Raw genomic sequence first — 13,773 nt, forward strand, 5'->3', positions numbered from 1 at the left:
TTCCTGATGGTCAGAAAGAATGTGGAATTCATGGAGCTTATAGGGAAAGAGAAGAGCGGCTAGCTGTGAGATGAGGTATTATACCTATGGAGCTTGTGGCAGTGTCCCACCTGCTGCCCCACCTTGGTGAGATGGACTGCTGGCTGAGCTAGCACTAATGTCTGCAGTGAGTGAAGTGCTAGTCTCTCTCTGCTGGTAGAGTGGTCTGCACATCCCAAGGAAACAGGCATGGATCTGTAAAGTTTGTTCGGGATCAAAGGGGGAGGGAGTGAGTGGCTGTCTGCTAGCTACTGGTTTTGTGCTGTGTCTTGTGAAACTCAGGAGGGGGACGCTTTGAAGATATTTCTGAAAACGCTGGTGATAAATGAAGGCGCAAATACAAGCATTTTTTTCTTGAAATGCTAGTTTTCTTAATGTCTGGCATTATTGGTTGAACAGTGATGGATTGGGAACATGAAGTAGATGGGAGTTCAGTTCCCCAAAATGCTGAAATCTAATCTTGAAATGTGATACCTAAATGCTTGCAGACCTTGTCAGAAGCAAGGTTAAAGGCTGTGGCGTAATTCAAACTTCTTACTGTTTTACCTACTGTGCCTTACTGCTCCACAGCATAGTTCTTGACTAGCTGGCTTTCTTTCAGAGGCTGACCAAGCAGGAATTCTGGCAGCTGGTGCACCAGAGCTATGGCTCTGAGCTGGGCCTGAACACTGAGGAGATGGAGAGCTTCCACTCATCATCTGAGGACAATGGGCAGTGTCGGTAAGGGGAGACTATAAAGCTTATTGATATACTCATGGGGAAGTAATGTTCTCTTATTTTAGAAACTGCTTTCCAAAGTGCTGCTGTAGCCTTACCTGAAAGGTTAAGCCTAGAGTAAAATTATGCAGAGAACTGAACAGCGTAAGCTGAATATGCATAAAAACTTAATTGTGTTCATTGCTTAAAAGAGGAACACTGCTGAGGCCCCTTATACAGGGAGATAGGAAGACCTTGATGCCCCTGGGTTTGCCTGGTGGGAGGGCAGGATAGCTTAAATATCAACTTTTCCTCCTGATAATGTTTGGTCAGGATCTATATGCCCTTCAACAGTTTGGAAGGGCTGAATGGAATGGAGCTATATCTGCTGTTCAAATGCTTTTCCTCACTCTGTGGAGACTAAAATACTTGCTTTGTTGTCCCTATGTATCTGGTCTTAGCTTATTTTACATATGATACTCAGGTTGAATTAGAAGAAAACTGTATATAGATATCTTTCTGAAATAGTTTTATTGATTTCTTGGAATAAATATGACCTATATCTTATGAACAGTCAGTGTAATCCTAACAGTGGAGTTTTAATTTTGTATCTGCATGTAAATGACTTTGTAAAATTGAACAATATAACTGGCATCTCTTTTTCATTCCTGCATTATCGAGTATGTGTAATAGGAAAAGAAAACAGTTCACTGCAAGCTTCAAAAAATGTCCCATTAAGTATTTCCTGGGTTTTATCTGTTTTAAAAATAATAATAATAAATGCAGTACTTTGCAACTCAGGAATAATGGATGCAGGAAAAAAGTCTCAGTGTTTCTTCAGATACTTTTTTCTAAATTCACTCAAGGCTACCTCTGTTCCTCTGCAGAGTGCATGCTTTCTATCTCACCTGTGCTTTGTTTTTACTAACAACATAGGCAAAAGCTGGATTTATTGAGGTGGTTATGGTGAGAAGCATGGCTTGAGAGGTTAATGAGGTTGATGTGGGAGGATTTAGCTGGTAGCTGTTAATATTAGCAGAATAACTATTGTGTGAGTGCAGGAATTGCTCATTAAAAGCTTAAAAAGGAGATGCGAATTGCATTGTTCAGTTTTACAAAGCCAAGTTTATTTACTTACAGATACATATGTGGCTCCAAATACATCTTATTTCTTCCTTTGGACAGATCTAGCATTTGTGATGAACCTGGAGAAAGGGATGACAAACTACCTAAAACAGCTGGTTTAGTTCGGGAATCCACACTTCAAACAGAAGGAGAGTCACTCAATAGACACGTGTTGTCAGGCGTAAGTGCTGACTCAATCTTTCTTGCTATTCATAACTGATAAGAAATATGCTGAACTTGTCTATCTGTAAACATAAAATGCATGGGAATTGTAACTTATGAAATTCATTGAGAGTTTCTGATAGCTTAAAAGGTTTTCACATCAGAAATTGGATATGAATACTGTCAGGTTTCAAGAATATATTTGGGAAGCAAACTTCAGGATAAGATAACATCATTGGTGTGAGTTTCTAATTCACTGCATAATGCTGAGGTTTAGGCCTTGGTCTTCCCAGCTGTAAAAACAAAACTAATCATGTTTTGTCCATCTTCCTATGCACGCTGTGCATTTCTATGTAAGTGCTTTATGAAAGCAGTACTTGTGTTAACTTCCAATGCTTTTTTGCTTGTGCTATTTCTATTTAAAAAATCTCCTCAAGGCTCTTTTGCCTGCTATACATGAGGATTATTAGAGGGTGAGTTATGCTATGTATCCCTGCCTTCAGAGTTCAGCTAGTCTTCTGTTGTGAATATATGAAACCTCTTTTCTTCCACTTTACCCCTGCTTAATTAAACTTACGGGGATCATTTAGAAAGCAGGAAATTAAAAACAAACAAACAAAACAAAACAACCAAAAAACAAAAACACCCTTGGTTAGGATGAGTTTTCCTCATCCTTTCAGGTGATAAAGAACTGAACAAATGTGGGTGGTTTTGTGGTGTTGAATGAATTTGTAAGTGTAATTCTCTATTTGAGAGGGCAAATGCTTTAGTAACGGTATCTGAGTTGCGCACAGCATTTAGCGTGGTTCCTGGGGCTACTATGTGCAGTTATAGTCCTAAACAGTTACGGGCATTTTCTCTTGGTTAATAGATACCCCAAGGGAGAGAAAAGCAAACAGAGCGCCAAAGCCTGTCGCTATTCTCAGATCAGCTACTTAGTTGCTGTTTCAGCTTTGGAAAAATTCAGAGGGAAGAAAGGAGATGCTTGTAACAGTGCTTACTATCATTGAGGTCTTCTGGCTTTTGTTACTTCGTAAAACTTGTTTGGGCTTTTAAGTAGGCTTTAAATGGTTCAGTGGAAATGCAGGTTAGTGGCTAGAGACTGATACCCAGTGAACAAAACCTGTGTTAAAAGCTTAGTTACTACAAAGGGTGTCCCTGAGTCCTAGGAGTCTAAAACAAGAGTTTTTGGAAAGCTGAAGGGGAGGCTTGGGAAGACTGTGGATGCTGCTGGAATTCTGACTTTTTAGAGTAAGTAAAATTACCCAGGTAGCCTTGATTTGGACTTGTTTAAATCTTATTTGCACAAGAGCAAGTCATTTTAAAGTAATGGCTCTGTGTAGAGAAGTGTTTTGTTTGCCTACTAGGTGTTGCTCCCAGAGATGTTAGTTGCAGGTGCTAAATCTAATTGGGCGTGTAGGTAAGCAGAAATACCCAGGGATTTGATCTATGAGCAGGGTTAATTTTAGGATTCTTTTTGGATAGTCGCGCTTCAAAAAAGTTGTTTAATTATAATGTAAGGCAGCAATCTTGATAAATGTGATTATTATTTTAGTGTAGCTAAAATACATAATGCTTGTGTTAAACATTTGGTGTTTCTAAAGAATGCGTACGCTCTCCCCACAGCCCAGGATTATAGCAGATATTGTAGAAGCACAAGGGCAGTAAGAGGAGAGGGCAGTGCTTAGAAAGCTTTTATCAAATATCATTGCACTGATGATGCACAGCATAATTGCCTTCCAAAGGCTGGAGAGAAAAAGGCTTAACTCCTTCCTTACTGCTTTGACAGACAAAAGAAATCCACAAGCTCGCTTCAGAAAGAGATCTGAACCAATGAAGGAGTTGGCTGGCATCACTTGGGCTGTCTTGGAAAAAGCTATTATCAGTAGCTGTCTGTGGTTGATGAAATGAAGTCTGTGTAATGCCAGCTGTGGCGTGTCTGCTCTAAGTGCAGGTCATCTCTGTATGGAAACCACCTTGCTCCTGCTCCTCTTTAGAAGGCTCTGTAAGGTTTTCCCTATCCTGTAGCCTTCTCTTGGCAGGTCAAAAACAGAAATGCATTGGTACAGAGCTCAGCAGTACTGGACACTTCAGCACTACTAGTTCCTTTCTCCTTTTTTCGTGTGTTGATAGAATGTTATCATTGAAATGTTGGTTATTATCCTCATTTCCATTGTGTACCTGAGTATAACTTCAGGCATGTAGCTCCTTTCAATAGCAGCATTTGTTAATTGGTTGTGTTTGCTGATGCAGTATTTTTTTTTTTTGACCTTTGGGGAATATTTTTGCTCACTTATACTGTGATTGAATTTGCATTTGTCTGTTTTCCAGCCACGCACCTTCTGCTAATGGTTCTCTGTTGCACAAAATAGTAAATGGTCTGTCTTTTGAAAAAAGTCAAGTAGTACAGGAAGAACACGATGATTATTCAAGCAGCGGTTGCTTTTTTTTTTGACTCAGTGCTGAATAAATCTTTACTGCAATTAATTGGAGCTACTCAGTTAAGGAAACCTCATTTAATACCATCTGTGTGCTACTGCCTATGGGGACTTCACTGTTCTTGATCCCAGTTCTTTCACTGAACGCAATGGGAGCTTTAAGGGAAGGCTTAGCATGAGAACTAGAACTCTTAGACAAACGTTTTAAGTGGCAGTTTGAAATGCACAAACCTTGTGTATGTGGTTTCACTAGCAATTTCTTCTCAAGGTGTGTGCAAGCTGAACACCCAGTAACTGTAGCCCATGATTCAGAGCTGCATCACTGAGTCAATGGCTGGTGTGGTGGGGCATGCTCTGCTTCTATACTGGAAATGGTAGATGATACCCCATTGCTTTATTTCTAGAAGTAGCATTTTGTGTAGGTAACATGACTCTATGAAGTGCTTTTGTTTGTTTTTCTTTTATTTATCTTTTTTTGCTTTGTTAAAAGGTGATGAAGCCCTACAAAGTAAGAACGTTTTTCAAATATTCAACTGAGGTGACCAAATGTTAGTGAAAAAGGGGTGCTCTGCCTGCTCACTGTGCTTCCCCTTAGGATTGTTGGACTCTTCAAATGGTATAAAAACGAATCTGACAAATGGGAAGTGAATTGCTGTGTTAGATTAATGAGTTTATAAATGCCAGCATTGATGCAGGGAAAGGAACTGTAATAGGGAGTAAACTGCCTCTTTAAGGTGGCTCATGGTAAGAAAAGCTGATAAACAAGTCTTGTTACCAGGGTAAAGTGAAAGTCTGAGATAAAGAGTAAGGGAGGCTGGCTGAGGTGGAGGAAATCAGTGCTTGACTGTGTGGTAACTGAGCAGGTAGAATTTCTGGCTTTGGTTGTATTGTTTTTCTTTGAAAATAACTTTTTCTTTTTTCAGTGGCCTATGATTATTAATGATTTTTTTTTTCATATTGCTTTTTTTTTTTTTTTTTTTCAGGTGGAAGAGTCTCTAAATGAGAAACAAATAAAGAATAGCCCCCTTCCATCTTCAGAAAGGAAATCTGTTAAGCTAGTCAGAAGCAGATCTTTAGAAAAATCCTTGGATCTGAATGAGAATGAAAATCTTCAAGAGAAGAGCAGTGCCTCAGACAGTGAAGAAGGTAATTTCTTTTAACTGTTTGGAATCCATAAGATGGCCTTATTCTTGTCCCCTTTCACTTGTAGAGTAAGTTGGAGACCTTTTTGATTTTGTTAAGCCTTTTCAGTATTTCACAGAGTTGAAGCAAAAATGTCTTATTCTAGGAGGAGAAAAAAAATGTTGGAGGTGTTTAAAGTGAAAATTTTGATTATACTTTTTTCCCTTTGGTGGGTAAAAAGTTGCTAATATCTTATATTAAAAACTTTTTGACAATGTAATGTTCACTTCTCATGCTTTCATGGGCGTGAGAGGTTTTGCATGTCCTAGGGAGAGAGTAAGGCCAGAGCGTGCCTTCCACCCAGACTGGATGACAGTGACACGTGTGCAAATGAAGGACAGCAGAGCTCAGCTTCTGAATACACTGCTAATTTTCTTTCATACGCAGAGGAAGAACTTTCATCATCTGCTGGCAGGAAGTGTGAGGCCAGCTCTTAATCTGCCTTTTCAGAGATGGCAATTGAAGGTGCTTGTAGATGCTGTTAGATTGGGATCATTGGAGTGTCTAGGAAAGCTTTCAAAGTAATCGATTGAATTGGCCACCTGCAAGTTGTGATCTTTGCCCGAGGATATATTTATATTTCAGTTAGCTTTCCTTTTGCTCACCAGTACTGCTTCTGTTTTCTTGAGTTCAAATTCAACTCAATACATATCAAGCTGTATCATTTTTGTGAGTCTACATATTTGGGCAATTTGCTGCTTAATCCCATACATGTTTAACAGGCTTTACAGATTGTTTACTCAATCTCAGTTGTATCCTGTAAAGCTGCAGAAAGCTTCAGCCTTCTGGTGTTGAGAGATTTTGCAGTTTTTCTTTTTGTACTGCCTCTTTCAGCCTCTGGTAGTAAAGGTATGCAATGAAACAGACTGAAAATAGTCCTGTTGTCTTTGTGCTGCTGTGTGCCGAAGTGATAGCAGCAAATAACAGCTGTCACCCCTGCAACTGATGCTGAGCAAAGAGAGCATATTAAACTGGAGGTGTCTCTTTAAAAGAGAACTGAACTTATGCTGCTTTTATTTCTCCACCCACCCTCAGGATAAATCTCTTTCATTCAGAGCAGGATTTTCTAGTCACACAGCATCAGTCTTTTCTCACAGGTTCATTTCTTCATGCTTAGGATTTTTTCTTGTCTGTTTCCTATTGCAGTTGCCCTATACTTTTACAAGGTGAATTCCTTCATGCAGATGAAATTAGCTTACCCACATGGCAAAGGTTTACCCATGCAGTTAATCTCTCTTGTGTCCTGGCAAATGAAGTGAGGGGCAAATTCAAGGCTGTCATTCTCTACCTCCAGGCCCACCTGACACCCAAAGCTGGAATACCAGAGCCTTGGCAAGTAGCTCCCTTGTCCTAGGCAGTTTTCACACAGCATACTAGGGAAGGGAGTCTCTTCCTGTACACCACTAGCTTTGCTACCTGCATCTTGGTGCTTTTGTTTAGTTTCCTATATTAGTGTGATAAACTTTGACTCATGACAAACTCTTGGCTGAACTAGAAGCTAATATCTATAGTCTCAATTATAAATTTCAGAAGATAAATTTTAGCACAGAATATGTATTCCCAAAATAGAAGCAGCAGATTCTGAGTTGCCTCAAAGGACTTTTTTGTATGTAGAGTTTCTATGTGTGGCTATGAAGCTCAGCAGCAGAAAATACTTCATACAAAGAACGAGAAATAAGATGCTGGAAAACAGTCTTTTGTGATAGAAAGCTTTACTGTGGATGGGGACATCATAAATTCCTGATCTTCTTGAATAACTTTACATGCTGTTTTGTTTCTATGTGTATTAATGACCACCTCAAATGCACGATCTGCAGGAGCATGACTGTGAGATGAGAGAGCATAATACTGTGAGATGGGTGCCACAGTAATTGGACTTATCCTATAGATAGGGATATGTGGTGCAGAAAATGTTGAAAATAGTTTGGTTGAAATTAGTCCTGTTCTTATCAAGAGGTGAAATTCTGGATACACAGCCTTGTATACACAGTGGTAGCAGTGTTGCCTCGTTAACATTTTAATCAAAATCCTGACAGCGAATGTTCTGTTAAATGTATGGCTACCAATAATTTGTTGGCTAGGCATTTGGAGAGTTATCTGTCCTGAATTGTCTAAAGACAGGAGGTTTAAGTTTTATCTTGTGAGCAGGAAAAAGATAACAGTATTTCTCAATACATCCTCTAAGCTAATTTAACACTTTGGTCTTTGAAAAGATAGTAGAATTCTACTATGATGGCAAACACTGCTGTGCAATCTTCAAATAGGTGGTGTCTGGAAAATGTTCCATCTAAGATTGGTCTTACTGACTTATTTTGAAGTGCATCTGTTTTAAGTTTCTGACTTGCACATTATTCACACAGTGTGCAATTTTTCCCCAATTCCCAGTGGCACAGAAATCCCAGGCAGTGCCAAGAGCTGTGTATATACTTTATTTTTTCCCCTGACCCTCCCTCATCTCCACTGAGTAGAAGAAATCAGAAGTCTTGGTAATTTGTCAGATAGCATCTGTTCTAACTGGTTCAACTCCTTTAATTTGCTTGCAGCATGTATTTAGCTTCATGAGCTGTTGGTTATTAGTGGGAATTTCAAGACCAGAATTTTCTTTCCTGGACCCTTTCCCCCTGCTCCCCTCTGGTTTTCTGGCTCTTCCTTGTCTCACACTGCAGATGTTTTCAAACCTCTGCAATCACTGGTGCGTAACGGTATTATCTGCAAACAGTATTTCACAGCTTGCCTTGCAGTGATGGAAGTGACCTTATGAAGTGCAAGGCAGTAGTGGGGGAGGGAGCAGGCTTGCTACCTTTTTGTAGAACAAGGATACTCAGGGTAATGTTTGCTTCTGGATTTTTGGGTCCCTGGGGATCCTTAACCCAAAGTCAGGGTAATTTCAGATTCTCTTATCAGATAGTATCTCCGATTCATCTATAAATGTTTTCAGACTGAGAGGTAGCAGCTGGCAATTGCGTACCGCTAAGGGGGTGGAACAGCACTAAAAGCTAAGGGATTAGACTGATATTTTTACAAGAAAATAATCATTTCTTATAAATAATATTTCTAAGCCAATTCTAGGTAAATTGCTTAGAATTGTGGTAAGTAAAAAGTAGGTATGCTTACCTGTGAGTTAAACCAAAGGAAACAGACAAACATGATTTCTATTTGTAGCAAAGGTGAGCACTCGAGCTTCCTGTTCTGTCCAAATTGCAAGTATGTAATGTGCGTGCTTATTCTTCAGCTATGTTACTGTTTGTGCTCACTGCTTCCTGGAGGATTTCTGTAGATGCTCTGAGTAGCCCAGATGAAAGTGGCTTGTCAAGCTCTCGGTACCTGCACTGACCAGCTTTTGCTGGTGTGGAGTTGGGGTGTTAATACATGCATGTTGCAGACCTCACATCTGAAAGGTGTCCACGCTTCCTGAAAAATAGCTGTTGAATCCTAGCATCTAAGTAGCTAACTAGCCTGATATATCAGCCTAGTTTCAGCTTGGGTTTTCTGAAAGTGTTGTTTTGTGTGATAATGCCATCAATTTTCCAAGAACTGAAAGAGATTGTGAGGAAAAACATCCCTCAGTAGATATTACCATGTACTTGGCAGCTCATTCCCTAGTCGTGACTTATAAGGAATGGATTTTTAAAACATGTAGGGAAGCCAGCTAACGGGAATCCATCCATAAATATGAATTTACATTACAAGACCCATGGATGCTCTTAAACTTGAGCCTCAGTATAAGAAGGAGAGATTCATGCTTGAAAAGGAAAGTATTTCAAGAGCAAGGTAAGATCTTAAAGTAATAACACTTGGTCTTTGGATTATCTACTGTCTGGCTCCATATTAATTAGCTGATGCATAGTAGTTGAAGGAGGTGTCAGCATAAGAATGTCTGAAGCTTCCCCCCCTTCTTAGCAAAGTATGGAAAGTGGGGAATGCTTTTTGTAGTAGGAGGCTTGCAGTGTTGGAGCCTTGTTGGCTGAGGTCAGACAGACAAGTTTGTTTTGTGTTTTGGTAGGTTCAGCTCTGAGAGGAAACTCTGAAACTTTCGATTGAAAACTGGAGCTGAGCTTCTAGCTGTCTGCAGAATGTTTCAGTACAACTGACTTTGTAGTCGAGCAAATAACTACTATATATTGGTTGGTTCAATAGGTCTTAAAATATGTGCTTGCTACTTGTTCCACTTGGCAATTATATAAGCAGAACCTAGCGCAGGGAGTACATCTCTTGTGCAGGCATAAAGTTTTCACTCCTACTTCAATTTTGGGGTTGTATAATGTAGCCTGCCTGGGTCAAAGAACTATTCTGGGGACATGTGTATGTGTAATGGGGACTTCTAGAAGGCTAGAAGCAGTGCTAGAGCAGAAGCCTGCTCAGAGTCAGATCTTGTTTTCACTGAGGAGCTCTGTTTTGGTATTTACTTCATGTACTTGCATTTATCAATACTGACTGCTACCAGATAATAGTGATTTAAGTGCTGTAATCTTAGCCTATGGGCACTTTGTGAACTGTAGCATGATATTCAAACTACCTTTGCATTGTGTGCTGGCAGTGACCTTTTGCTAGCTCTGAGCACTTATTTATATCAATTGAAAGGCTAGGTGTCCTATCTTTCTCTTGCTTCATGAGCTTTATTTTCAGGATTTTTGGTGAGGATGGGTTTTCAGGTTTTGTTTGGCTTTTTTTTTTTTTTTTTTTTTTTTGTTAATTCCCTGACAACCTGAGGATGGACTTTTTTCCTAAAACACAAGCAGACTGAGTTGGGGTTGACATAGGAAACTGCTTTCCTTCCAGGATAACAATTCTGTTCCATATATCTTGTGAGAGTGGCTGAAACAGCCACAAAGCAGAGCCATTCCAGGAACCAACAAGCAGCAGAAATAGCAAAGCTCAGTGGTGTACACAAAACAGCTTTTGGGTGCTTGTTGGTAGTTTGAAATAGGGGAGGATGGTAAAGCATCTCAGTGCATTTGTCAGGACTGCAAAATAGAACAAGGTACTGCTTGTGCTTCCCATGTAGTAGTTACTGGGGGAGGAACAGTTTGAGGAAAGCTATTTGAGAGTCTGTACCTGGACTATGAGACTGTTAGAATGTGGATGCTGCTGGCATTATAGACTTTAAAAGCAGAATTTTGAAGCTAGCCACAACTTAAAAGGAATGCTAGTGTGGTTGTACTGTCCCCTTTGCTATGCACGTGTCCTTCACACAAGAGGCACGCATTAAGGATTGTGGTAACACTGTCTTCTCCAATGCTGCTTGTAGGATCCTGAAGGCCAAAGGTTCCTCCAAGTGATGGGACCTTGCATTGTTGATTTATCAAGTGCATTATCAAGTGCAAAGAAACAATGAGATGGGGTCTAGAAAATCAGCTCTTGACTTTACTCCTGAAAGCCATCTTACTACAAAATGATGTGTTGCTGTCACTTCTGAGTTTCTGGGAATAAGAAGCAATTACTGATGCAAGATTAGAAAGGATTTGAGCTGTAATAAAGTTTAATACTATGAAGAAACTTCATAATGTTGTGTTGTTCTTTTTGTTTTTTAACCTGATCCCTCTGCCTTTCTTTAGCAGTGAAGGAGACTGCCTCTGAGAACGATCTCTATGGGAGACTTTTTATAAACAGAGTTTTCCACATCACTGCAGATAAGATGTTTGAAATCCTCTTCACCAATTCTCACTTCATGCAGAGGTTTCTCAATTCCAGGAGTATAGTAGGTAATGTACTCTTCTTCCTAATGTCTGTGTTGCAATTTACCTTGAGAATTTAAACCTCTGATAAATGTTAAAGCGAACCGAGTTGAATTTTGTTCCTCCTGCTTTAAAAGAATTTTGAAGCTCTATATTTTCTCTGTGAAAGTAGACATTGAAAGCTAGCTTGTTTCTGTAGATCAGTGATGTTTCTGAATAAAAACTTTATTTAATGCTGTTTAAAAAAAAACAAAAAAAAAAAAAACAAAAAAAAACACCACCACCAACCATCACTTGATGCCTGAATTTTGAGCAAGATATTAAAATGTTGCATTCTGTGGGGTATTTCTGATTCCATTATGTCCCAGAAATAGTGAAATATGTAGAGCTAGTGCACAGATGAAATTATTGCAGCCTCCTAAACGGCACTTGCAGGCTTTAATTTTCCAGATGAGTAAGCTTTATTCATTGAGATAATAAGGTAAGAAAACTAAGTTAAAAGGGTAATATTTATTCAGTATTAGCTTGGAAGGCAAAGTTGCAAAAGCTTTTGAATATCACTAAGTGAATCTATTCAACTTTTAAGCAGATGGGAAATAGCACGTTTGCATTTACTTGCTTACTCTTCTCCGCACCCTTGAGTTTCTTTCAGTAGACTCAGATTCAGCTACTTACTACCTCACTTTTTGCTCAGTTAGTGAACTAGTTTTCCCTTTTCCTGGGGGGGAAAAAAAAAAAAAGAACCCAACTGCTTGGAGTCTGTTTTTTCCTCTCTGCACTGTTCTGCAGTTTAAGATATGACAGGGCAGAGATGATGCCATTCAGGCAACCTGCATGTGAGATTTAGCATTATTTGTCATTTAGATGCTGTGTCAACTCCTTGGAATAGAGATTCCAGCGGCAATCAGTTGAGGACTTTGACGTACACTGTGACAATTAACAATCCACTCTGTGGGAAGTTTACGACTGCAACTGAAAAGCAGGTACCTGTCTGTATGTGTGTCTGTTTGATGCCATTTAAAGCAAGGGAGAGCTGTACAGTCTGTCAGATCTGGCCGTGGGCTGGAGTTCACTGAGCTGAATCTGGATCTCCAATTCAAACACAGCATCTCAGAAACTGTTTTTCCATCCCTTTCACTATTACTGAGTAAGTGCTGATGAAATCAAAGGGGCTTTTGAATTTCAGCATGGCTGAACTTCTACTGAAAACTCTGGGGAGAGTAGTATTGACCGCTTGTATGAATTAGAGCAGTCTGAAAAATATGAAACAAAGTGCTTTCAAGTGTCCAGTTCTGGGCTCCCCAGTACAAGAGAGGGCGGTGCTACTGGGAAGTGTTCAGTAAAGAACTAGAAGATAAAGGATTGGAATATTAATTCTACAAGAAAAAGGCTGATAGGGCTGGGATTGGTCAGCCTTTGGAAGGGAAGGCTTAGACAGAATCTTACTGATGTACATAAATACCTGAGGGAAGAGTGGTAAGAAGATGGAGCCAGGTTCTTTTCAGTGGTGCCCAGTGCCAAACCAAAAAGCACTGGACACAAACTGGAATACAAGAGGTTCCTTTTGAACATCAGGAAGCAGTCTTTTTACTGTTACCAGGCACTGACATGTTTCTTAAAGAGGTTAGAGTCTCCTTCCTTGGGGATCTTCAGAAGCTGCATGGACATAGTCCTGGTGTACCCGGCTTGAGCAGATGGCTTGGACCAGATCTAACCTTAATATTTCTGTGACTGTGGTTTGGGAAAGATCTCATAACTCAATCCTAAAGGACTGTGGTCAAGAGTCAGTGGCCAGTCTTGCGTTTGGTATTTGAAATCTTGGAGAAGAGGAAAAGCAGGGAAGAGGAATGGCGTACTACTACCTCCTGTGCTGGCTCTGGCTGGAGACATCCCACCTCCACTACTCTTACCATTCTTAATTGATTTTTGTCATGGTTGTTCAGTCTTTCTACCTATTCCAGTTCACTTGGAGTTGGCTGATCCAACCTAAGCAGTCTGGTTTGAAATTAAAAAACCAATAAATAATCTGACTCCATGAGTATAGAATATACCTATCCATTTCTGTTATCTCTTGTGGTAGGTCCTGCACAAGCAGAGCCAGAAAGGTCAGTCTTATCAGGTGGATGCTGAGGTGCTGACCCACGATGTCCCCTACCATGATTATTTCTACACTGTGAACCGATACTACATCAGCCGCACGTCCAGTCACAAATGTCGATTACGGTGAGCCTGAGCAGTGTGCAGTGGGAGGGGAGGGAGCAGGTTGCTGAAATGTGCTTACCAAAAGATCTGCCTGCAGCACAGGAAAGGTTTGCTTTCTATTGAAGTTGGAAATTTCTTCTGGGGAGGAAAAAAAAACAAAACAACAAACAAGTGTGGTTTATCTCCTGTCAGATGTCTACTGTACTTGGATCTGATTAATTCAGTGAGACATGAACTCTTACACTGATACAGAG

The 13,773-nt window shown here is 40.0% G+C and overlaps 1 protein-coding gene across 2 annotated transcripts in view; it reads left to right on the forward strand.

Annotated features, from left to right (window-relative positions):
• The window catches only part of GRAMD1C (GRAM domain containing 1C), a 50,503-nt gene that overhangs the window by 29,424 nt on the left and 7,306 nt on the right, over positions 1 to 13,773 (forward strand). The window contains exons 7-12 of one of the 2 annotated variants that reach the window (XM_042866406.1): positions 641 to 759; positions 1,921 to 2,041; positions 5,444 to 5,606; positions 11,198 to 11,344; positions 12,182 to 12,300; positions 13,398 to 13,540. In XM_042866406.1, coding sequence (XP_042722340.1) covers positions 641 to 759; positions 1,921 to 2,041; positions 5,444 to 5,606; positions 11,198 to 11,344; positions 12,182 to 12,300; positions 13,398 to 13,540 — 812 coding nt within the window. The remainder of the gene's footprint in view (positions 1 to 640; positions 760 to 1,920; positions 2,042 to 5,443; positions 5,607 to 11,197; positions 11,345 to 12,181; positions 12,301 to 13,397; positions 13,541 to 13,773) is intronic. The other variant, XM_042866407.1, reaches the window with a different exon arrangement.

Source organism: Lagopus leucura, unplaced genomic scaffold, assembly GCF_019238085.1.
Source record: "Lagopus leucura isolate 7727_CA_CO unplaced genomic scaffold, USGS_WTPT01 Super-Scaffold_100001, whole genome shotgun sequence".
In the NCBI taxonomy this organism is placed as follows: Eukaryota; Metazoa; Chordata; class Aves; order Galliformes; family Phasianidae; genus Lagopus; species Lagopus leucura.